The following is a 25,146-nucleotide window of genomic DNA, read 5'->3' as shown; positions in this document are numbered from 1 at the left end:
GAAAATAACTTATTCAAGTAAAAATAAGGTAGGAGGGAGTGTTACTTTAAATACTCATTGAATCATCTAACTCAAGCGTAGTATATTATTTCTTACAGATATTTATGAACAGTACTAGTGAAATGTATTCTATTTATTAGTTTATTGCTTAATGCTATTCTCATACCATTTTCAAAAAAAATCATACAATAACTGGGGGGAGGGGAAGGGGCAGGGGAGGGCCCATCCCAAAAAATACAGATGGTTTCATAATACATTTTGATGGAAATATGTACTCAAATGACTAGCCGTGGTGTCAGATTTAGCTTTTAATTTCAAAATTAACATTTCCAAAAAGTATTGATTTTTAATTCAAACACAGTTTGTTACTTTGGTACCTATTGGTCCCCAATTTCTGAAACTCTTCTAAAGTGGTTGCAATGCTGTTCTGTGCAAGTTTTTCCTAGCTAGTCTGCATAGATATTAAGAATTAAAGTGAAAGAACTTCATAATCACATTCCACTATTCATTTGCTACAGAATTTTGTTTTCAGTTTTCCGAAACCAGCACATAAGTCATATTTTAATTCAATCACGCACACAAAACTTGGGTTTCCCCATTTAATAAACATTATTGTGGTAACATCAGCCAGATTTACATAAGACCTAGGCTTTGTTTCTGATTGTTTTTGTGGGGGTTTGTTTTTGTTTATTATGTTACAAACTGAAGTTAAGGGGAACTTGCAACCTAAGTTCCACAAAGCACAGTGCAACATTTAAAGAGAAAAGTAAACAGAACTGCCAAACATTCAACCATTTTCTGTCAGGACAGGAATATATTTTCTAAGACATCAGTTTGGGGGAAGAAAATTAAATGAAAAATTAAATGAACGCAAGATAGTGGGAACTGCAAGGGAAAAGAAGAAATAACAGCCACAACCTTTCGAATTTTTAAGGGCAGAATATAAGTCTAAGATATTTTTGATAAATTCTGACAAGAAAAAGAAACAGCATCCTTTAAAGTATACTGAAGCAGTGATTTTTAAACAAAGAAAGCAGAACTAGAACATCTTAAATGTTTAATCCTTTCTTTACAGGTTACCTAGACCACTTTTGATTAAGAAAACTGTAGAAAGTTAGTAACAGCCACAAGTAAACACCAAAAGGTGGCACTTGTCAATTTTCCATAGAGTCCTGCTTTGTGGTGTGTCTGAAATGCACTGCTCCGGATCTTCTAACACACGTTGCTGACATCAATCGTGTCAGATTTTAGTCCACTGGTCGCTTTTCACCATATTTCTTTGTAAACTCTTCAGCATTCTTACAGAATTTTTTACGGTCCTTAGAGTATTCTTCAGCTAGGTCAGCCCGAAGGGGGTGCTCGGGCTGTGGGTCATTCACCAGTGCTATGAGGGACTGGATTACTGTCAAAAGAAGTACAAGTACTGTCAGTGACTTGAACATTTAATTTTTAAATAGCCAAAATGTAAGTGATGCACTAAAAATAAGAGTTTAAATGTGTTAAAGAATGTCCCTATAAATCTGTATGCTTTCCAAAGACAGACCAATACATTATATAAACAAGTACAAAGCAACTGCATACCGTTCAAAATTTTAGTTTGGTAGTGATTCTGAATTCATAGTTCATCTCAAGAAGGAAAAACTGGAAGTTGACACTAGAAAACTAATAGACAAATCCCATACAGCTCAAACTGCATTCCAGATTTTCTGGCTAAGTAATGGGCACGATTGATGACATATATTTTATCTACCTACATATGGATGAAACTACCATTGTTACAAACAACCTGGTCTAAAATGAATACAATAAATTGGATATTCTCTCACTTCCTGAAACAATTTCTACCATTACTCCGACATGAATTGCCAAATATACCTGCTGGTGAAGATATACTGGATGAACAAACTGGTAATACTTCAGGGTGATTCTCACCCCAATATTCATGACCATGCTCTAAAACAGTCAATGCTCTTCATGAGAAATAGGAGTCTTAACTAACCACATTAAACTAAACTAGACACAGCACTCAAATGATGGACTTGACATACTGCTGTGAAATCTAAAGCTACTTTTTTTTTTTTTTTTTAAATGAAAAGCAACAGAGAGTCCTGTGGCACCTTTAAGACTAACAGATGTATTGGAGCATAAGCTTTCGTGGGTGAATACGAAATATGTCTGACATGCGTCTGACGAAGTGGGCATTCACCCACAAAAGCTTATGCTCCAATACATCTGTTAGTCTTAAAGGTGCCACAGGACTCTCTGTTGCTTTTTACAGATCCAGACTAACACGGCTACCCCTCTGATACTTTTTTTTTTTAATGTTCCTTTGGCCATTAGGAACTAATTAGCTAAACGGACAGGCTGCAGCAATCACAAATTCTCATACTGTACTACACTGTGTGCAGTCATTAAGAGGAGGATGCACAAATGGAAGGTAGGTTATCTGTGATAAATATCTTAGATCTACAGAAAATAGGTGTGTGGAAAAAAAACTAAGAGTTCACTGTCTGACGTTCATTCATAATACCCCAATCCAGTCAGATTTAGGGGTCTTGAACAATATACAACATTGCTCCCATGCTTTTCAATCACGTCAAAACTTTATTAACTGAATATTTTCCACACTGGTAACCAGCTGTCATATGGAATGGAAAACAGCTCTCTGGAATGTTTGGTTATAAAAATCATTTAAAGGAAGCTTCCTTCCCTCAACACCACAGTTGCTTGATAAATATAGTACTTGTATAACAGGGGGAAGAGGGAAGTCTCTACTATAGTAAGTACTGTAGAACACTAACGCTGCTTCTCTCTACAGCAGTGGTTTCCAACCGCAAATGAAAATTGCTCTATATTTAATAGACAGGAAGTAGTTTTATAGTAGCAAAATTTTGAAATGCCCTGAAGGTCAGAAGACTCTAGCTAAAAGCACACTGCAGACAGACAACTTACTTTTTGCTATGGGATTATCAGACTCTTGCAACAACTATCCTGAACTGCAAGTTAAAAATAAATAAATAAATAAAAAACCACCAACCAAAAAACTACTCAGACTTCCTGGGAGGAGGGAAAAAAACACTGACAAAGGAAACCAAGGGAAATAAGTGTAATAGGATTAAATAAATCACTGGTTTTGCAAAGTTTTATAGGAGATTACATAGTCAAAAGTACACAAATTAGTAAACATCTGAAAGCTTTAATTCACTTTTATATAGTGTTAAAAGCGAGCAGGAGCTTTGGTAAATGGGACCAAGACACATTACACATGAGGGTGATGATCAAGAGGCAGGTGATCTCACAGTTTCAGGCAGCACATTCCTGGATATCAGATACATGCCATGGAATATAATATATAGGGACAAAGGCAGACTAAGATTTGTTTTTTAAACACCTGCTCTGAAATAAGTTGGACAAAGTGTCAATTGCAAGTTTCTTGGGGTAGGGACCATAACTTCCTCGTTGTTTCGTACATGGACAAGCACATCAGTAGTGCTGAATGTTGAAATGAGCTATGCTGCATTGTCAAATAGTGCAGAATAAGCCTAGAGAGAACACTTACAGTAAACTGACCACTACATTCCTGTATTTATAGTCAACCCTTCCACACAATATATGATAACGCCCAATTTTAAACAGGTCTGTTATAGAAATAACACTGGTTAAATGAGGATTTCTACCCTGTAATTATTTCTACGAATGGTATGATGGTTATGGCTACGATTCTGTCACGGACAATTAACAAAAATTCACAGAAGCTGTGACCTGTCCATGACTTTTACTAAAAATGTCCATGACAAAACAGAGAGGGAGGAGGGTTGAGCACCCTGCCCTGTTGTGGCTTGGAGCTGCGGCCCCTCCCCGACCCAGTGGCTGGGAGGGACCATCGCCTGTGGCAGCTGGGGAGCTGCTGGGGATCCCCTGCCGCCCGGGAGCTATAGGAAATTTCCCATCGCCCAGGGAGCTCTGGGGGATTCCCCCCCAGACTGGGGAGCTCCAGGGGTCCCCAGCACCCATGGGGACTGGGGAGCTCCGGGGGATTCCCCCACCGGCAGCAGCAGCTGAGGAGCTCCCAGGGATCCCCCACCGCAGCTGGTGAGTGGACATGGATTCTCCACCACCTGCGGGGGATCCCCGCATCTGCGGTGGCTGGCGAGCTGCAGGGGACCCCCGCCATTCTGGGTCCCCCGCAGCTCCCAGCCACCACGGGAGGTGGGGGTACCTTGCAGCTCTCAGCTGCTGCGGGCTGAAGTCATGGAGGTGTGCGGAAGTCATGGATTCCGTGACCAAATCATAACCTTAATGATGGTGCATGAAAGACTATCATGAATATGTATTATAAACCGAGTTTGACAAAAGTGGTCTTGATAAGTTATATTTTATCTATAAAGTACTGAAAGAGGTTCCCAATGTACAAGACACATCACTCCCATGTTAAATATGTTGACACTATAGTCCCAACTACACTGTACAACAACCTTTACAATACAACCTATTGTGGTTACAACACAGCATCCTGAAATGTGCTACAGACTCTTGTAACATGTTGCAAAGGCTGTAGCAAAATTCAAGGGGCATGGTTAAAACACGGTTCAGTCTCATCAATGCTATAAGGATGAACCAGAGGATAACTGTGTTTGGACATGTTTTCGAGAGTTTGGAACAGCCTCAAATCAGGCTACAAATTACTGTTCTCCTGCAGGCACATCATCTTCCTTCTCCATACCTCCCAACTTTAAATGCACTCAGATTTCCCCATGCTCCCCTATTCCCTCAACTCCACAACAACGTCTCAGCAGATGAGGATTTGGACTCTGTTCATCACTCCGGCATCCATCACGTCATTTCAGAGTTCACCAAAGTGGTTACTAGAATACTACATGCGGTGCTTCTGCCAGAGGGTGTAACACATTGCATTCACATCACTCTCCAACCTGAGAGCAAGCGACATAGCTCGAGACCAAAACTTGGATCCCACTAGGATAACCTATTCCTCTACTGCTAAGGTAGGGGTTGGCTTACAGGTGCTTACCTTAAACTAGAGTTGTTTAAATAAAGTATGAGAAATGTAGTGTTGATATTGGCTGATTTCACAATTGACTTATGAGACTGCTACATCTGAGAGCTGTTGCCATATTAATGCTTGCATACCAAGCCATATATCAACACTACAGTATGCCACAGCTCCTCTTTCACACACATTACATAATTAAATTAAAAAATATTACAGCAATATTTAACACACACAAGTCAGACCCTAAAATAGTATTAAGATGAGTCTTAACAGTAATTCCATCACACTGCACATGTATCTTTTTTAATATTAAGCGGCTGTAACCTTAATATGTAGTCTAGCCTTAAGAGGTGCACTTAGTATATGAAAGGTGGGATGAGTTGAGACCCCTAACTTTCCCCTTTCCTGACATTTGTGTGTTTAAAGCTATCTTGATATTGCATTGAGTGATGTTGCTTTTTTTCCTTTGGTTCATGCAGACTTTGAAAGTCATATCTCACAGCACAGAACGGGGATGAGGAAGCGTGCAGGGAACTGGACTAGATGACCTCGAGGTCCCTTCCAGTCTTACGATTCTATGATAAGAGGAATGTGCACCTCAGCCAGACTGCCAATATTTGGTTGCAGACAGTTTTATGCAAGGCTGGGGTAACAAGACTCTTTGCCACTGCAAGAGAAACTGAATTCTTTTAAACACAGCTTAAACTTGCAAAATGCAGCAAAAATGGTAGGATCGGAAATGTTTTTTCATATTCCTGCTTTTAAGCCAGTTTTATTTTTTCCCTTTGTTTATTTTAAAAGAGGATTTTGCTATTTTCAATTATTAGTATCAGTTGAAACTGCTGAGCAAAGTCCAGGTGTAAGGCCAGGTAGAGAGACTGTATAGTTCTCCTTTTACTCTTCTGTACCAGACAGCAGACTGCTGTAGCACCACCTTAAGTTTTTAGCAGATGCACAGTTCTAACTTAAATTTTTCCCCAAGTTTGGCTAAAGGGCTATTCCTCCTGGAGGACTCGCCACATAATAGATTTGGTGGCTTTTATTTGGCTATTTAAGTTACTGGTGGGCAAAAATACCTCAATTATTTTCCTAAATCCTTCTCTGGGCTGAGATCAAGCATAGTATTAGGAAGTTATAAGTATATGGAAGTGAAAAGGGGAGCTCAGAGATGTATGGGTTTTCATGGACATCCATATGTATCTATAGTATTTGGTTCGGTCAACACATAGTTCACGGCGAGAAACTGACAGATGGGGGCTGGGAGAAGGGAAATTTTTGGTCAAGGAAACCTGCACAGACTCTGCCTCCTACATAAAAAAAGCTCTTTATGGTCACTAAAGCTCTGATGAAAGATAGAATCTCTCTATTATTAATTTGGGTTTATAACACTAAAAACCCCATACAAAAAAGGAGCTCCCTAACAATAGTTATACTTACAATAATCACCCAACAGCATTCAATACCAATGTATAAACAAATTAGCTCTGCCAGCCAGCATCAAACGGAGACAAATTCTCACCCTGACAACAAATGGAAACAGAAAAGTCCCTCAAACCCAATCGTACCCTAAAATGTTTAAGGTCTTATCCAAGAGACCTCCACACTAAGTCTGATAGTACTCAATTTATCATGTTTTAAGAACTAAGAGAGGAGCCATCTCTGTTAGGATTTGAATCTGTAGTTCTATGGTTTCTAGATATTTCAAACCTGATGCTCTGATCATCAATGACAGAGCTCCACAACAACACATGCTAAGTCACTGCATTATCTTAACATATAACTGAAGATCAACTACCATTGATTCACTACATTCCCAGAGGGAGTAATCCATTGCACAAACCTACAGACAACTGATACCTTGGGATATCAGCTACCACACGATAATACCAAGCATCCATTGGCTTTAACTAACACAGTTACTTGAGATTAAGTTCACCATACAGAGTGTCTTACCTTGGTCAGTTTTGGTTGCTGGCTTCCAGTTTTCAGCACTAATTACTGGCAGACAAACCTGCCCCTTTTCATCGATGTTAGGGTGATAGATCTTTGTTTTAAATGTAATCTTAGGAGGTTTGAATGGATACTCTGCTGGAAAGTTGATTTCGATTCTGAAGGCTCCCTTATCATATGGAGGATTGTCCTGCAATGAGAAGACAGAACATTAAGGGATTTCAGACATCAGAACAGATACACTTGAAGGGACTGTGTGCTATAGATCTCAGTCTTTTGAATGGTCCATGTTTAAGATACACCTGTTGTCTGTATAGGCCTTCAAGTCCATTCACATGTCTAGATTTAGGTTTATGTGCCAGAAAACATCAAAACCATAATATTCTTTTGCAAAGGGGTAATAGTGTTTTATCAGTATCTGTATTTATCTTGAAAGGGAAAAAAAAGACATGTTATGGCAGCACTGAGGGGTGACTGACATTTCTACTTGGTGAAAGCAGAACTTTGTGACATTGATAAAGAGGCCTCCAATCTCACAATTGTTTGTTATTCCCAATTTCATAAAGTTTTCAGGTCCTTTCTTAGATACCAATTTTCTTCCTCAAGTTTTCGGTTTCTGTCTCTAAACCTAGTTATTTCATTTCTCCCAATATGGTGGTAAAAACAACAGAGCAATTTGACTTGTCAGGTTTCCCTCTATGTTCCGAGAGAACCTTTTTGCTTTAGCTGACTGCATAAAATCTGCTGACCATTCTTTTTTTTTTACTAAACATAGATATTCACTGCATCTGCTGATGAGAACACTAAATTCGTATGCAGTTTCAGGTTCCTTTCATCAGATCATCTTGGGAGGAGTACGGTGAGAGGACTATGAAAGTAGGGAGAGTGATTCTTCATGCTGAAACTGAACAAGACTGCTCAGAAACTGCTGCTAGACACTGTAGACCTAGTTTCAAAAATGTTTTTCAATTATTTTATGAGAAACCCAGAAGAAAAATCAACTTGATATTTTTAGAGTTTATCAAAATATAACATTTTATACTGCAAACAATGATTTCAGCATGATAAAACTACTCAGGATACTGGGGAAAGGGAGATTCAGAATAGCTGGAAGTGAGTTTTTACTCAGTGTACAGTTTAACTTCCCCCACCTAGCAGCCAGTCAGTTCAATCCCTTTAATCAAAGCCATTTTAGAAGTTAAAAATGAGCTCTCCAGTATTAGCATCTTTAGGAAAAACAACAACACTCTACACGGAAAGAAAAATGGTATTAAACCTATGGGGAGAGATTCTGTGTTGTCCCTGAAGACAGAACAGAACTCACAAGCCAGGATGTGGGGTGGCAAAGGTGGCTTTAAGCCACTTTACATCCATCCAGTCTTCTCAAGTGACCCTGGAATAAATTTGGTCAGCCTTGGAAGCTTGTTTAACTTACAACAGCGTGCACAGGGTGTCCTATGAGCTGTAGTGCTACCTGGAATCTCTGCAACACTTCATACTGAGGCTTCACCCTGGCCCAGATACACTCTTGAGTCAGGACTTGCAGATCCTGTGCTGGCCAGATCCTGGGCTTTTACAGCTACTTTATACAGCTATAACCCTTATTCCCAGAATCAAGAAGTCAGAGCAGGGGTAAGGATCTGACTCATGAAGTGGAATTAAAAGACTGCATGCAAAGGGTTGTTCATCACTTACACTTTAACATGAATGACTGTAATGCTCACTTGGAATGTTTGTGCTATACCTTTCACTCCCCAAAAGGCCATCCATTGTGACCAGTATTTAAAAAGAAGATTTCGTTAATGATACATCAATAAATGTATTTTACAAGGGCAGATGGAGTCTCAGACAGGTGTTCTTTTATGTTTCATATGTTGAAATTGAAACAAATACAGTATAGAAATTCAATGACATGCATAAATTTATTTCAATGTATAGAACACGAAACCATCTTATCCTGAAAGTTGTTTTTTTAAATTAATGTCCTGTTATGTCATGTAAAACAAGCAATATAAAAAAAATCTGACACACGCATCTGTAGAGGAAAAACCCAAGATAACAAGCTGTTTTTGACTTGTTTCATAACCATGTGACTGCTTATTTCTTTAACAATGTTCTAGGGACAAATATAGCAGGCTGGGCTACTTCTAGAACTGTATCCTCCACAACAACCTTAACTGAGCATTACACAAAATATCACTCAATAAGCCTGCCTACTGCATATGCCAGATAAATTCTCAATTGTACATCAAGCATCATTTCTACAAGAGCTGTGGAGAGGGGCTGCCCAGAAGGGAGATTAAAAATACAGAACTGGACAATCAATAACTAGCCAAAGCTAGTTGAAATTCTGATAATTTGTTTTTAAAAAGTGCCGACAATGATTCTAAAAAAATACATATACCTGGTACTTCAAAAGCAAATTTAACATCAAAAAGCTTTCATCTGTACCCAGATTATGTCTGCCGATTAAAAAAAAAAGTTTATTCACAGTGTGATAGCTGAATTTCAGACAATTCTAGACCAGTTAAGCAAACAAAGGATAGGAATATTATTTGAATTGATTGTGTCCTCCCTTTAAATGGTGACCCAAGGTGCTTTTTAAACACGTACAAAAACTTAAGATCCTTAATACATGTAGATTCAGTGACAAAATGTTATTTTAAAATAATTTCCTCAATCATGCCAAAACACGAGTTCAAAGTTCTGTTTCTCCTGCAAAAGCACGTAACAAAAATCTAACGCTGTCTTTGGGATGCAGCTCCCTGCAATGCTGTTTTTGGTGTTTGTGAGGTCATGAACCTTTGCAGAGGAAAGTATTCCAAATTCAAGTCTTAATGAGCAGAAATCTTTATTTAAAACAGACACCTCATTTTTAAAGCTACATATTTTCTGTTAATTTTTTTTTTAGCTCAAACATTTTGAGGTGGGTTGTTTTGGTTTTTTTATTTGGTTTTTAAGGAATAGATCACCATAAAATGTTTTTCTTTCAAAAGAAACGCATACTCTCAGCTTTATACTGGTTAGGAAGAATGCCAAAGCAGTAAAATGCTGTACAAGAGCCATAAACAGTGTTTTATTAAAAATATATTACTTAATAGAAATCTCCTCTCTCAAATCCTGCTCACTTTATTCACAAAAGAGGCACCAAAGACTCAAAGGGATTATTTGCATCAGTCGTTCTACAGTGTTTCAAATCCAAAGGATCAGCAAGAATCTTGATGTAGCACGCATGATCCATGTTCAGGAGTGGCTTTTAACTAACAAAGCCAGAAGCACTGCAGAGTTGATGTTGAAAGTTTTTAAGATCACATGCAGATTATATTTCTCTCCAGCTTACTACTGCATCTAACCAAAAGGTAGCATTGATGTCCAAGTAGCCCAACTCTCCTTTCCACAAACTAGATGCAGCTGTTCATCCAGGAAAGGGAGCACGGAACTCGGTAGTGGAAAATGCCCAAAATAAAGAAGGTGAAAATCCATACGACTTCAACCAGACAATCCAATACACTGGATTCCTCCCTTCCCCTTTCCAACAAATCCCTCTCCGGCTCCGCTCCAGCTCCAAGCAAAAACCAGGCAAAAACCTACTGCTCCACACTCCACTCCAAAGCCCTGATTTTGACTAGTATAGTAGTAATTTACTTTTAGGGTTTGTCTAAACAGTGGGGTAATGCGGTCTACAGAGGTGTGATTTCTAAAGGGCTCTAACATATCAATTTATCCCTGTGGATCCTGCTGGTGCGCACTAAAGGTTCCCTAGTGAGCTTTCACATAATACAAAAGCATGCTGTTAAAGCACACCAGCAGGTTCTACATAGACCAATTAATGCACAGCACCTTAATGCACTTTAGAAATCATACCCCCATATAATGCATTACCCCACCATGTAGACAAGCCCAAAAGTTGCCTATTAACACTTCTCTTTCAAAGATACAAAATCACGGGCAAGGTTTTTAAAAGTGGATGCCTAAAGTTAGGTACCTAATCCTTACCTAAGTGCATAAATAAGTGGCCTGTTTTCCAAGAGGTGCTGAGATTTTTTAAAACCCAGTGCTTAGAGCCTAACTTAAAATACCCAATCCTGAAAATCCAGGCCAAATTCTTTCGCACACCTTGGACTCCAGTTATTTTTGTACTGCCTGCACCAGTTTAAGACCTGTTAGTTTAGGCCCACCTTCACTGACATAAAAAGCATACTAGCAGAGCCGTTTTAAACCAATTTCAAAATTATTCCTGCTAAAAAGAGGTAAATATGGTTTGCCTGGCTCAGGGCCGGCTCCAGGGTTTTGGCCGCCCCAAGCAGCCAAAAAAAAAAAAAAAAAGACGCGATTGCGATCTGCGGTGGCAATTTGGCGGAAGGTCCTTCGCTCCGAGCAGGAGTGAGGGACCGTCCCGAATTGCCGCCGAATGGCTGGACCTGCTGCCCCTCTCCGGAGTGGCCGTCCCAAGCACCTGCTTGCCAAGCTGGTGCCTGGAGCCGGCCCTGGCCTGGCTACTATGATACAACCATAACTGTTTTAATACTCTTATCACCATGTCATAATGGCCAGGAAAACTATGTTTACACCAAATTAGCAGGAACCATTTTAAAATAGTAAAAATAGAGTCACTAACATGATCTAAGTGCCAACATACACAAAGCATTAGAGCTTTTGTATTTGCTTAGTCTAGCTGTTTCAAAACACAAGATTCTTTACAAGTTACTGCGTGACCCACGAATTATGAGCTACCTCCACATAAACAGATACCTGGAAAATAGTAGCGTGCCTACATCTCTCTCTCTCTCCCTCCTCCAACTAAGTTGACAATAAGTGATTGTTAAGCAACTTAAATGCTCAAGTCACCTTACAACAGTGTTGGTTTTATAGTCTACACAGCTTTTTAAAAATCTCATTTAAAATGCATAATGCCTTTCAGAGCAAGTAAAATTCTTGGATAAAATTTTCAAAAGTGCCTAAGTAACTTAGAACCCTAAGTCTCATAGAAAAATCAATGGGACTTCAAGTGCTTTTTAAAACATTACCCCTTATATATACACTAAACTCTAACTTCCCCATCTCAGACTAAATTATGAAAAATTCTAGTTGCTAAATTTGTACACAGAATCTTCATACCTCCGCATTGAAAGCCTCATCTAGCTTAAAAGATGTTAAAACTTAATGTTAAATAGGAATTCCATGACAGGGTGTTGTTTTTTTAATTGTAAGATAACATTTGTTATAAACATGATTTTTTTTCCCCAGAGAAAATTCTGGTCTCAATACTATGATAGAACACTGGGACTATAAAACAATGCCATTTGGGGACTATGACACTTCAGTTAAAGATACTTTGTTTACAAACTAACCTGATACAGTTTTTTTTTTTAATTTAACATTTTAAGATTAAAAGTGTCTGTACACTAAAAAAGCAGGGCAACAACATCACAATATGACTAAGGCCCCAATCCTGTTCACATGGAGCCAGTTGCAGGATCAGGCCTAAAGTTTTCAAGCATCTATCTAGGTACTAATATGACGCCCATCACAACAGCATTGGAGCCTCTCCCAAGTATCTATGGATTTATCCTCACACCTATGTGAGATAAGGTAATACCTACACCCCAATTGTCTCAGAGGATAGGAGATAAGTAACTTGCCCAAGGTCATGAAGGAAGTTTGTGATAGAGCTGAAAACTGAATCCAGATCTCCCAAAATCCACTTTAGCACCTTAATCTCAAAACCTCCTTCCTCCCTTGAGACTTCTAAAAATTTCATTATGCATCACATACAAACCTAGGTTACATTTAGTGCTGGCAGAACTCAATTTTTTCTATTTTTTTATTGTTGAAAATAAAAATAAATTTAATTTTTTTTAAAAAAAGGTTTTTTCCCCTATTTTAAACTATTTTGATTTTTACTGTTGTGGAGGGTAGGGCTGGGGTTAGGGCAGCGCTAACAGCAGGGTTGCAGGGGGTTTCCTGTGCAGCTGAGGGGCCCAAGACACCAGGTACATGGGAGGCTGCAGTCATCCTGGCCCAGTGGAGATCTCCTCAGTCCTGGCCAGGGTAAGGATTAGCCCCAGGGAGGCAGGCCCCACTGCTGAACTGTTCCTGCTTGGGGATGGCTCCCATGCTCTGGGCTGGTGAATCAACAAGTGGGGCTCTGACAATGGAGCTACAGAGGGCTCCCTGCAAGGCCGCAGGGCCGGTGACACTGGATCCCTGCAGGCACAAGGTGCGGGGAAAGCTGGGGTCCTGGCGGGGCACAGCACAGACCCCCATCCAGGACTGCAAGGAGGAGGACGATGACAAAGACGAGTCCCTGGCTGTGGAGGAGGCCACCCCACTGCTAAATGGCTCTTGCCCAGCAATGGAGCCATTCAGCAGTGGGGTGGCCTCCTCCACGGCTGGGGACAATACTGACTCCTCCTCGCCAGGAGGTCCTGGCCAGGGGTCTCTAGTCTGCCGGGCCAGTATCACAGCTTTCCCTGCATCTTGTGCCTGCAGTGATTAGGTGTCACCAGCCCCACTCACTCACCCTCCAGCCAGGAACGTGTGGGATCCCCAGGCAGGAACTCTTCAACGACAGGGTGGTCTCTTGCACAGCCAGGGGCTTGAGGTCCTCCTTTGCAATCCTGGCCAGGGATCTCTGTGCCGATGGGCCAGGATAATTGCAGCCTCCCCCACACCCAATGCCTGCAAGGATTGGGTGTCACTGGTGCTGCAGCTGTCTAGAGAGCCCTCTGAAACTCTGCTGTCACACAAGTAAGGGAGTGGGGCTGAGACAGTGAAGTTGCAGTGGGCTCCCTACATGGCCACAGCACTGGGGATACCCGATCCCTACAGGTGCAAGATGCAGGGAAAGTTGCAGTCTCCTGGCACTCTCAGCTGGTGTGTGAGAAAGCAGGTCCGTGCTAGTGAGGCTGCAGAGGGCTCCCTGAACTGTTGCAGGAGCCATTCAGCAGTGGGTTGGTCTCCCCCACAGCCAGAGGCTTGTCCTCCTTTCCCTTGCAGTCCCAGCCAGGGGGCTCGGCTCTATCCCCATTGTGGGATCAGGTGAGGCGCAGAGAGCCCTCTGCAGCTGGACCCACTCACTCACTCCCCTGACAATAGGGCTCCGAAGTACTCCCCGAATGGCCGGAGGGACCAGCGACACTTGATTGCTGGAGGCACAGTGACTGTTACCAATTGATTTTCTTTTTTGTCAATTTCACTGTATCATCTGAAATCAACATTTACCAACAGTTATAAATTAAAACTGAATCCTGCTAAGCCTAGTTATTTTTATAACCAGTAAACAACAGGTATGTTTTCAGTGCAACCATTCACTGGATCTTTTCTTCTTCAAACATAACCAGAATAACCAAAGTAATGTTTTATAACAGCAAATAATCACCCATTTGTCAGGGTGCAACAATTATGTAATGGCCACCTACAGTACTAATAGACTATGGATTTGTGAGAGTTTTTTCCACCCTCAATACAAATCATCACCAGGTACAAATGGTCTGTGGATTGCTTTAAAGCACAATATAAGTGTTCTATACTCACAGGAACAATAAGCCCTTGCCAAGTCAATAAATTAGCTTCATCAACCTGGATATTACGGAAGTTTTTCATTCCACATTTGCGGATTTCTTCAAGCTCCTGAAAAGCAAGCAGAGTGTAAGTATAACATTAATAACAGTAATAAGCAGCATGTTCATTTATTTTTTTCAAGAAACTTAGAGATGAAAATGGGTTCCTTTGTTTTATATTAAATGAGTTTGTGGTCTCAGAAGTGACAAGCCACATAATTAATAAAACAAATGGAATTCCTGCACCTATAAAGAATCAAGGTTATCTAAGCCAGGGAATCAAAATCTTTATTTGTTGAATTAAGAGATAAGCCATGAAGCTACAACAGAAGCATGGTTAATAATATTGCATCATAGCTATATATTTTATTTACACTTTTGTTACACTCACTTGTGTATCAGATATTCATTTGTTTAAAAAGTTTATTCTCAAAGAATTTGTGGATTGAGAATATTGTATCAACTTGCCAGCTACAAAAACAAGTAACAGATGTGTTAGGACTTGTTTACACGAGAAAGATACCTTTAAATAAATCAGTGTATTATTTTAAACCAATCTAATTAAACTGGTACGAACCACTGTGTGGACACTTATTTTGGTTTAAGATTTAAGCTAATCTGAAATATGCCCATTTTAAACCAAAATAAGTTTCCACACAGAGGTTTGTACCAGTCTAATTAGATTGGTTTAAAAACCAATCCAGTGCACCTCCATCATGTAGGCAAAGCTCTAAGTTAAGGTTGAAAACAAAATATAAAGTTAACAGCAATATTACAGCCATTTGGATACTTACTACCTTCAGGAATTGCGATATAGTTAACTAACTGCATGAGCTAAGAAACTACATTTTCCCTTCCTTCAGAAATTATTTCTGAGAGAATGACAGGCCTTGCGAGCCAAAACGTTATTAATTAGTTTTCAGTGACAAATAAGCCAATTACATACAAGTGTACACAATATTTTGAGAGAGTTTAGGTCAAGGAAAATAAACACTATGTTTATTTCCTTTATTAATAAATACATCAGTAGTTTACAAAGGGCACTCCCAGTGAAACAAAAAAACTACTCTTATTCTTTCAGAACTAGACCATTACTATGGCATCATGACTAAATGAAGTTCAACAGGAAGACCAAAGTCCAAACTCACATACAACATACTTAAAGGTTCATTTTCTAGTGTATGTCAAAACAGATATAAGCACAGATAAGGAGCATGTCCAGAACATAAGGTTCAGACTGGTCTTCGGGACACTAGAAATGACTAGTTAGTCTGGTTCCCTAGCTCCATTGCCATTAAATGTACCCCAACTTGTTCAATATTACAGAAATAGGGTTTTTGTGATAAGATTATGCTTTAGAGCATGAAGTCACACATCAAGAGTCTCATGGATTTCCATTCATAGGGATATGCTAAACCTAAACCACGCTGTTCAGTGGAAGATAACCTTTATTAGCAGCAGCAGCAAGGCATCACATGTCCATTTTAACTAAGGGCTGGTCTACACTGGGGGTGGGGGGGTCGATCCAAGATACGCAACTTCAGCTACGCGAAAAGCGTAGCTGAAGTCGAAGTATCTTGGATCGAATTACCTGGGGTCCACACGGCATGGGATCGACGGCCGCGGCTCCCCCGTCGACTGCGCTACCGCCACTCGCTCTGGTGGAGTTCCGGAGTCGACGGTGAGCGCGTTCGGGGATCGATATATCGCGTCTTAACGAGACGCGATATATCGATCCCGGATAAATCGATTGCTACCCGCCGATACGGTGGGTAGTGAAGACGTACCCTAAGAATCTAGTACTATGCTAGGTATTTGGTTTTGGACACTGAAGGTACAAAAGGTCTCAGTTCAAAAGCGCAGAAGATTGTGGTGTTTTTCTGAGAGGCTCAGGAAGGTAAGTAACTAATTCAGTTGCGTTTTCAGCTGGTTCATTTTTTTTTGCATGTAGCACTGTCGTAGAGTCACACTGAACTATCCTTTTTCATAACCCACAATTTTAAACAATGAAGCCCATTCTAAACCAAAAATAACTTATGGGATATCATGAAAAGGGCAAGTTACAGATACAGATAGATCACCAGCACACATTTAAAGCAGAACTTATGCATGACTGATGCCTTCTCCCACAAAACACAGATGGATAGAAAAATTGGTTATTTTAGACATTATCTAACTCTTAATAGATGTTTATATAATATGTATAATTTACATTAGTTTCTCTCAAATGGCCCCCATCTAGGATCAAAATCACATTGTGCTAGGTGTTATACAAAAAACACAGGAAGATATGGTTCCTGACCAGAAAGCTTACAATCTAATACATATAAAAACAGATGAAGGATGAAGTAGTTATATAAAGAAAAGTTAACTATCAACGTGATCAGTCTCTTTGTCTCCGTCAAAATAATTAACACATTTAAGTGTGGTGAGCTTTAGAATGAAAAAAACAAAAACAAATGATGTTAATTTAAAGAGGTAAACTCTCACTTTTGTTTTAAAAACTTGACATGTCTGTAATGTGGTTGATTTAAGAAATGCAATAAATACAGTGCAGAAGTTAACTGTGATCACCACCATTTTATTAAGCTTTGTATGTAACCAAAGAAAGTTTCAAATGAACCAGCAAGCCTCTCTCTGGTTTCCTTAAAATCCTTCACTCAAAGTTGAGAGAATTAAATTTTCCCCCCCAGTAACCCTACTGGCTCTGCAGCGCTTCCATTTGAAATGACATATAATAGTGAAACCCGTTCAAGAGACCCCCCGCCCCATCAAGTATCACCAAATATCTGAGCCTGATTCTCCACGACCTTTCACCTACTGTAGCAACTTCTACTTATGCAAAGGAAGTACAAAATAGGTATTAAAAGTTGCCAACTCAGACTAGAATATAATACATATATTTTAAACAGGCATGGACTACACAAGGTCCAAGATGGTGAAGAATCAAGTCTTTGAGTTCAATCCTACTCTGCCTTTACTAGAAGACCAAGTCCATTAGACAAACGTTTTTTGTCAATCCCTTGTGTGGTTGCTTAAAGTTTCACTTTATACTAAAAAATGACTGTCTGAAAGTAGCACCGTGAGGTTCCATATTTATTGCAAATCGGTAACTTCCATATTAAACTTATTCAGTTTAGAAGAGGCTTTTTGCTTATTGACCCCCCTGCAAATTCAACCAGGAAGCTGCAAATCAAATTGTATTCTTTCTGGCTGGTGCACTGCCAGGAATAAAGATTTTGTAACAGAAATTTAGTTACTTTTGTTGGTGAGACACAATTCATAATGAAATACTAGCACAGCAAAGGCAACATAGATAATGAATAAAAACGTACTTTTGTCAAAGAAGAAAGAAAATATGATTCTGCTGAATGTCCACAGGCAACAGGCTGGTAAAAGGTAGTACCATGTTCAGAGTCAGAAAAATGACTAATTTCACCTTAAGATCACTGACTCTGAAAGGACAAAAAGGACTTTTGGAAGTGAGAGAATGAGGCCAAACATGCATTTTTTTCTAAAAGAAATCTTAAGGTTAGAAATGTAGTGAATAGCTGAATTCCCATTCTCTCCCATCCCCTTTAATGTTGTTGTTTTAAATAATATAAATTAGTGACTATGAGAGAGTGCACTAATAGCTAGAACATAGAAGTGGGAGTGCACACTCCTAATTCTATTTCCAGTTCTGCCACTGACCCTGCGTGTGACCTTGCTGAATCAGATTTCCCTTTTATAACATGGAGATATCTACTTATTTTATAGGGATGTGTTCGGATAAGTTGTAAAGTATTTCAACATGTTCAGATAAAAAACATAGTGCAGTATATAAAATGGAGAACATACTGTTTGATATGTAATATTTAATCTTCAGGTATAGCACTGAAGGGACAGGATCACAAAAAGCATTTAGTATTTTTCCTTACGCATGTTACATTACTGAAAATGAAAAAAGTACTTTTCACCATTTATGCTGTTTGAAAGCATAAATTTCAAATTCAGCTTAAAATTAAAAATTCAAAAGCAAGCAAAAAGTAAAAGAAATGCCACCAACTTGAAATCTAGTCAATTAAAAAAAAGTTAAAAGTAATTTCAAATACTGCACTTGCACCTGAGTCCCTCTGCCAGTTTGTGATTTTATAAACAGGTTTAAAAAAAATTTTTTTTTTAAATGTTCGGGCTCCTTTCTGAAAAAGCCACACAAACAAGGAAAAATGACTTCCGTCCCAATCCTGAAAACTCTTGCGCATATGAACCATCCCAAGACTGGTGCCTGCCTCAATGACTGTCTACACAGGGAAAACAGGGAAACTGACTATACACAAAGGATTTAAACCCAAAGCCCATTGAAATCAATGGGCAGACTCTCATTGACTCCAATAAGCTTTGCATCAGGCACAAAGTAAATAAACTGAATAGAGAAAAGATATTCTGTAATCTGTTATTTATGAACAAGAGTAGGTAAACAATTTCTAAACACAAGTGTTTTTATGATGAATATGTCCCTTAGCCAGTGGTAAGAAGTTGATCTATTTCAATTTCTGGTTCTCTGGTACTGCAAGGTAGTGTTTTTTTTTTTTTTTTTAAACTTCAAATTTAAATAAAAAACCATGAGAATATTTAATTTTCATAAAAGCTATAGTTAAGGCTCCATTGAAACATTACAATTTTGTGTTTTCACGTATTCTTTATTTTCTGAATAATTCTTCTTTCTGGCAGAAAGTTTCTATGTTTGATCTCTGCTCAAAAGTGAATTTTGAGTAAAATATCGTCACCCATTTTTGACTTATAAAATCACACTGTTCTCACTCCTGCTGTAAAATGTGCAAGCTTTTTTTTTTAAAAAACACCAACACGAAAACAGACAAAGTTTGTTTCTTCTGACTAGTTGTTACTGAGGAGTAAAGGCCAGAACAATTAAAAACCTACACATACAAAGTATCAACGCTATAAACTGAAAAAAATCTGATTAAAAATACAAAATTCTCAATAAATTTGGCGTTGTTATACTGTTTACAACACTAAGGCATAACGTAAATATGTGCATCAACATTAATTACATGGGTGTGGTTCTGATATTTATTTCACTGTGGAGTTCATTGCTTCATAAATGTTTGACTATGCAACTGTGGGAGTACACAAAGAAAAGATTAAAATAATCTTCCTTCTGCCCTTCCTCACTTCCTTAAAACACACAAAAACAAAAGCTTACATTAACAGAATATTAATTATACTTTTTTAAACATTAAAAAAAAACAACCAGGAAATGGAAACATTATAGACCTAATAGAAACCTTTACTTGGCCATATTATAGTTGGGACTTCAACAGGAGCTTTACCTGAGGAAGGAGGGTCAGATACTGTCCAAGAGAGTCTTCTGGACTACTAATTATATTTTTAAGTATATATCTCTATAAACAGTAGTCCCAACCCAATTTAATAAAAGTACAAGTTCCATACATGGTATTTTATATTAACATGATATATACCTGCAAAGACAAGTAACGTCACCACCTTTGCCATATAAGCCTCCCTCCCATCTTTAATTGTAACCCCAGCTAATGTCATCTCTCCATCCATCTATCTCAGGGTTTTATACTGTTGCCCATCACTGTAGTATCCAAGTGACTTCCGCATAAAAACAGTAGCAACAACAAAATCCTTTATTATGGACACCATGGAGACTCTGGCACTCCTCCCTTTCTGGGATCAAAACTCTGCTTGCGGTAGGGTTTTTGTGGTGTTGGTGGGTAGGGGTTAGTAACAGTTTGGAAATAAAAGGGGTGTTTGAATTGTGAGCATCAGCTATGGTGTAAAAACTCTCTCAAAAGGGAAGGCCTTACAGGGTTTCCTCAGACAGACTCCAGATTTACCACATCTCTTCTGAAAGACTGTTCCATAGCTGGATCCCCTTGACAGAGAATGCTTTGTCGCCAGCTCTCACATGCTTTGAGATCTGCACTGTCCTAGAGGAGCACAGCTGTCACGGTGGCTCATAGATTAAAATTGGGTCTTTGATGTACTCGGGGCTTAATCCACTAACTGCATTTGTTATGATAAACTTGGGGCCTGATCCTGTAAAATGCTCATGCAACTAGCCCCCAATGACTTCAATTAGACACTTCAGATGAATGAGAGTTTGTGACAAAAGGCCCCTATCTATTTTCTGTTTGTACAGGGCCTAGAACAATGGGGCTCAGGCCCCTAGATACCACCACAACACCCCCCTCCCTGTTTTGAATGTTTATTATTGTAACCATACAATTGCATTTGTGTAAACTTTAGTATGTCATATTAATATTTGTAAGTTATTAAATATAATTTTAGAAAGATTTGATTTTTATTGGTAAATATCAATTTCACTGTCACAAAACAAAACATATTTCAATCAATAATAACTAAAATGTATAGCCAGGCAAAGAAAGAAAAACGCTGCTTGAGAAGAGAGTCAAAATCCAGGGATTTAGACTTTTGAATTAGACTTGTTACAAATGGACTAACGAATGGACTAATAAACACAGCTATGATTTGTTGATTTAAGGATATTTACTTTGTATATTTTGACATATTGACAATTTGTATTTTAAGTTATAAAGCTTGCATTTTTTGAATCTCAGTGTCTACTGTCATTAAAAATCTTCTGATTCCCCAGTGCATAAGACCCATAATTTCACACAAATGTAAAAAATTAAATTGATAAAAATCTAAAAAATGCTCAAAACAAACATCAAATATTATCTATTGAAATTATAACAAATAAAAATTGAATTCTGCCAAGACTAAATAAATACTGGCTCGCTCAATTTAAAGAGAGAGATCAGTTTTCACCTGTAAAGTGGGGATGCTACTCCAATCTCCCACACTTTGTCTTGTCTATTTATACTGTAAGCTCTTCACAGCAAGCACTATCACCTACAACAGGCCTCTGATCTCAAGTGCAGCCTCTTGTTGTGGGTGTAATACAAATAAATAACCATGATCTCAATGGTTCCAAACAACTTCAGTACTTTTAAAATAAAACAATTTCCATTCACTTACATCCCTGTTCACGTGAATGTTATATTTTGAACAATCTGCAGGAGGTTCCAAATTTATTTTCAGTTATAAAACAAACTATATTTAGTTCAAAGATCTGTAAGAAAATTAAGAGATTTTAAAATTATTATTATTATTAACAAGTGTGAAAATACAGAGCTAAAATTGGGTTTCCTTTGAGGTTTCGAGCATTACATTTTATGACCCTAAGCTTTGTTTAAAAAGTATAATTTAAATAACTGAGAAAACATCTAATTATCACTATAAAAAAAAAAAAAAAAAAAGAATCTGTTTGGCAATGGAACACTTACGGGTGCAGTTTGTGGTACTCTGGAGTTGTACTATAGTCCAAAATCCTGAAACTGGGGAGGGGGGGATGGGGGTGAGTAATAATATCTACTAATCGTGGTGTATAAGAAGGTAATTTCTGAACCGTTAAGAGCATAATGCAACTGCTGAACTCATGGGGAAAAGTTTCTGATTACCACGATTCATGAACACGAAACAAAAATGAAAGTAAAATCTAGTAATAGATCTCTATTCCCAACACCACGCTCCCCAATCAATCAATGTCTGGCCACAAATTTCTTCTAGAAGAGATATGTCTAAGTGCAGACAGAAGAATCAAATACTTCAGAAAACTAACATCTATATACTGTCTCCGTAAACATACTGCAGCAATACCATTAACACCATAAAATGTAGCAGAATGATAACTAGCTTTGGTAGCTACTTAGCAAGATTAACTATTGCCTGCCTCTGCAGCCCTCCAGATTTTTAAGATTATATTTTTTGCTCCTGTTTAGAAATGTACTAGGAGTATTTATGTACATTTTTTTACTTTACAAAAATTTTAAAAGGGTAAATATGGCTCTGAATATGAAATTCAATTTCAAACAAAACAGAAAAGCTAAGCTTATTAAAACATAAAATAACTACTCTTGTTCACCATGTAAAATAGAGGGGGTTCTTATTCTGACATATTTGCAACAATAGCTTCATAGGTGGTAGCATAAGATATATTATTAAAAATAGAATATATCAAAAAAACAAGTTAGTTCAGTCTCATCAAGCTCTTTAGGAGTTTATGTTCCTCGCTGAGGTTATGGATATTATCTTGTGTGCATGACTCTGCATCGAAGGTGTTCTACTGTTTAAATTACAATCTACACTCAGAACAAATTTAAAATAGCAAAGCTAATCTTAAATGAAATCAATATTAAACTATCACAATTCTCTATCATTATAATCCTCAGGAACTTTTGAATGTATAAACTATGCATCTGTGTAACTCAAGTTTCAGACCCCAATCCAGCATCAGGGGTCTATCCTTGTCGAGCCAATGTCCGGGTGGAACCCCATTGATCTCAGTGAGGCTCTGGGCAGGGCTCCACCTGCCCGAAGCCAGTTTCAGGATCAAGACTTAAAAGAACAAAACTAATGGAAGTGGCACCAAACTTCTCTCCCATCAAGTACAAAATATGTAAAAAATGAAGAACATTTCACAACATTCAGTTTGGTCCTTGCGTCTATGTATCATGTGGTTAAATTATATCATCTATCTGACTTAGGTTATGAACACCTAGGTGCAAAGATCATAGTATCTTTGTACAGTACCAGGTACACAGATAATTACAGTTGTTGCAGTCCCACTGGGTGCTATACAGAAAGTGTGGCAGATCCCTGCCCTGAGTAGTATACAATCTGAATTGATGATCATGATGTCATCCACTACATGAGACTGTAAACTTCTAGGGGCAGTGACTGTTTTCCTAGGCGTCGGAAAAGCATCTTACACATTGTGAGAGCTACTGCAAGAGAACAAATAATAAAGATACAACACTGAACAACAGAATAGAATAAAACTATTAAATAAAACCATTCTTAAGTAAAAATCAACCACCACAGGCTACGGCCACTCTTTACATAATTATACATAGGTCAGAAGAAATAAAGGTTTAGAAACAGAAAAGGATTTGTGTTTAAGACGAACTCAGTGAAGTAACTTCTGAACCCAGGTCCATATTTCAACTTGATAAACCAGCCATGTCTCCCTCACATGCGGGGCAGATTAACGTTAAAAGCACAAAAACGCCTGACAAAAATAAACTTAAAATAAGCCTGGGAGGGGAGAACCCTCAGTCCGTCCCACCCCATCCCAGCCTCATGGTCCCGGCGGGTCGGGGCTCCTGCCGGCCAGGGGCGGCGGGGCGCTCGGGCAGCACTGCGGCCAGTTCGGGCTAATCATCCCCATCCCGGCCCGGGGGGAGAAAGCCCCAGCCCCCGGCAGGAGCCCAGGCGGCATTTCCTCCCGCACCAGCTTCCTCTTTGCTTAGTCACGGCAGGAGCCCCCTCGGGGAGGAGTATGGCCCGGCCCGGGGCACCCCAGCGCCCTTCGCTGACTCCTCACACGGGGCCAGGCAGCCGCAGGGGCTCCGGGACCCCCTGGAGCCCGGCCCTGGGCAGAGCGGGTGGAGCGAGGCCCCTCCGAGGCGCGGCCTAGATGCCGGCTGTTCCCGTTCCGGTCTCCTCGTCCCGCGGGCTGCCGCGGGGGGAGGGGAGAGCTCCCCGCGCGCCCCGAGTCGGCGGGTCGCTGCCCCCCAGCACGGCAAGGGCCCGGGGCGGAAGCGCTCCCCCCCCCAAGCCACCCCCCGCTCATTCCTTCCCCGGCGCGGCGCTGGATGTTACCTTCATCAGCCTCCTGCTGGCCGCCATCTTGGATCTGCTACTGCTGCCCCACAATGCATGGCGGCTGCGGGCAGGGCGGCTAAAGCCCTGCGCTTCCTGGAACGGAGGGAGGGGGCAGCGAGGGGCCCCTGTCTCCTGCGCCTAGGCTGCCTCCCTCCCCCGCCCATCGCACACCTCGGGGGGCAGGAGAGGAGACGAGACCCCGCCCAGGGGAAAGGGGAAGCTAGAGGCTCCCCACCCCACCCATCTCCCTTGGAGAGCCTGCAGCTCTGGGCAAGGGGAGAGTAAACACCCCTTCCCCTCCTAGGGGGTCTGTACCCTGGGCACAGGAGCGAGGGTGCCCCCTCCCCGGAGGCCTGGATGGGAAAATAAACTCCCCTTCCCCAGACACACACTGCGAGTGAGAGCTGCACACTCATGGGAAGGGGGAACACAGGGGCTGAGAGAGAGAGACCTCCCTGGACCCTTTGGGGGGGGGCTCCCTCTCAATGCTCCTGGCGACCCCCGTGCGCGTAAGAGCAGAGATCTGCGCACACAGTCCTCTTGGGGCACAGGGGGAAAGAGGGGAGGGGACCCTTCTTCCAGCCCTCGACCCCTCTTGGAAAGCCCTGATGTGGGGCAGAGGAAGAACCCAGCATTCACACTTCTGGGCTGACGGGAGGGAAAACTGGAGAGTGCGTTGCACACACCTTTCTTTGGCACTAGCTTTAAGACAGTTTTAAAAGCCTCTTCCTTTATGCTGTTTGGGTTGGGCTGTTTAGTATTTTCCATTTTTACTGTCTTTATTATTGCTGCTGCTGCGTTGTATTTTATTTACTGTACATCATCTTCCATGGAAACATCTGTGGAAAGAGGAAATGTTACTGAATAAATCCATCTGATTCTCTGAGCCACAAATACTCCCTC

At 40.1% G+C, this 25,146-nt stretch overlaps 1 protein-coding gene across 1 annotated transcript; it reads right to left on the bottom strand.

Moving 5' to 3' along the window:
* Window positions 1-298: 298 nt before the first annotated feature.
* UBE2L3 (ubiquitin conjugating enzyme E2 L3) lies at window positions 299-24,315 on the bottom strand. Its single transcript, XM_065417734.1, has 4 exons — window positions 24,241-24,315; window positions 14,498-14,593; window positions 6,965-7,151; window positions 299-1,402 (listed from the first exon to the last, which is right to left on the bottom strand). Exons 1-4 carry the CDS (start codon window positions 24,265-24,267, stop codon window positions 1,248-1,250), a joined length of 465 nt encoding a protein of 154 aa, XP_065273806.1. The 5' UTR covers window positions 24,268-24,315; the 3' UTR covers window positions 299-1,247.
* Window positions 24,316-25,146: the final 831 nt, after the last annotated feature.

The sequence above is a fragment of the Emys orbicularis genome, chromosome 16 (genome assembly GCF_028017835.1).
Source record: "Emys orbicularis isolate rEmyOrb1 chromosome 16, rEmyOrb1.hap1, whole genome shotgun sequence".
NCBI classification, from domain to species: domain Eukaryota; kingdom Metazoa; phylum Chordata; order Testudines; family Emydidae; genus Emys; species Emys orbicularis.
The sequence above is the reverse complement of the archived record's forward strand: the minus strand, read 5'-3'. Positions and strand labels throughout refer to the sequence as shown.

Bases quoted from the DNA above. Each gene is read 5' to 3' on its own strand.
- UBE2L3 (XM_065417734.1), bottom strand. From the start codon at position 24,267: ATGGCGGCCAGCAGGAGGCTGATGAAG. The intron at 14,594-24,240 runs GTAACATCCAGC...CTTGCTTTTCAG, and splicing joins CCAGCAGGAGGCTGATGAAG to GAGCTTGAAGAAATCCGCAA. The intron at 7,152-14,497 runs GTGAGTATAGAA...TTCTCATTGCAG, and splicing joins GGCAAGGGCTTATTGTTCCT to GACAATCCTCCATATGATAA.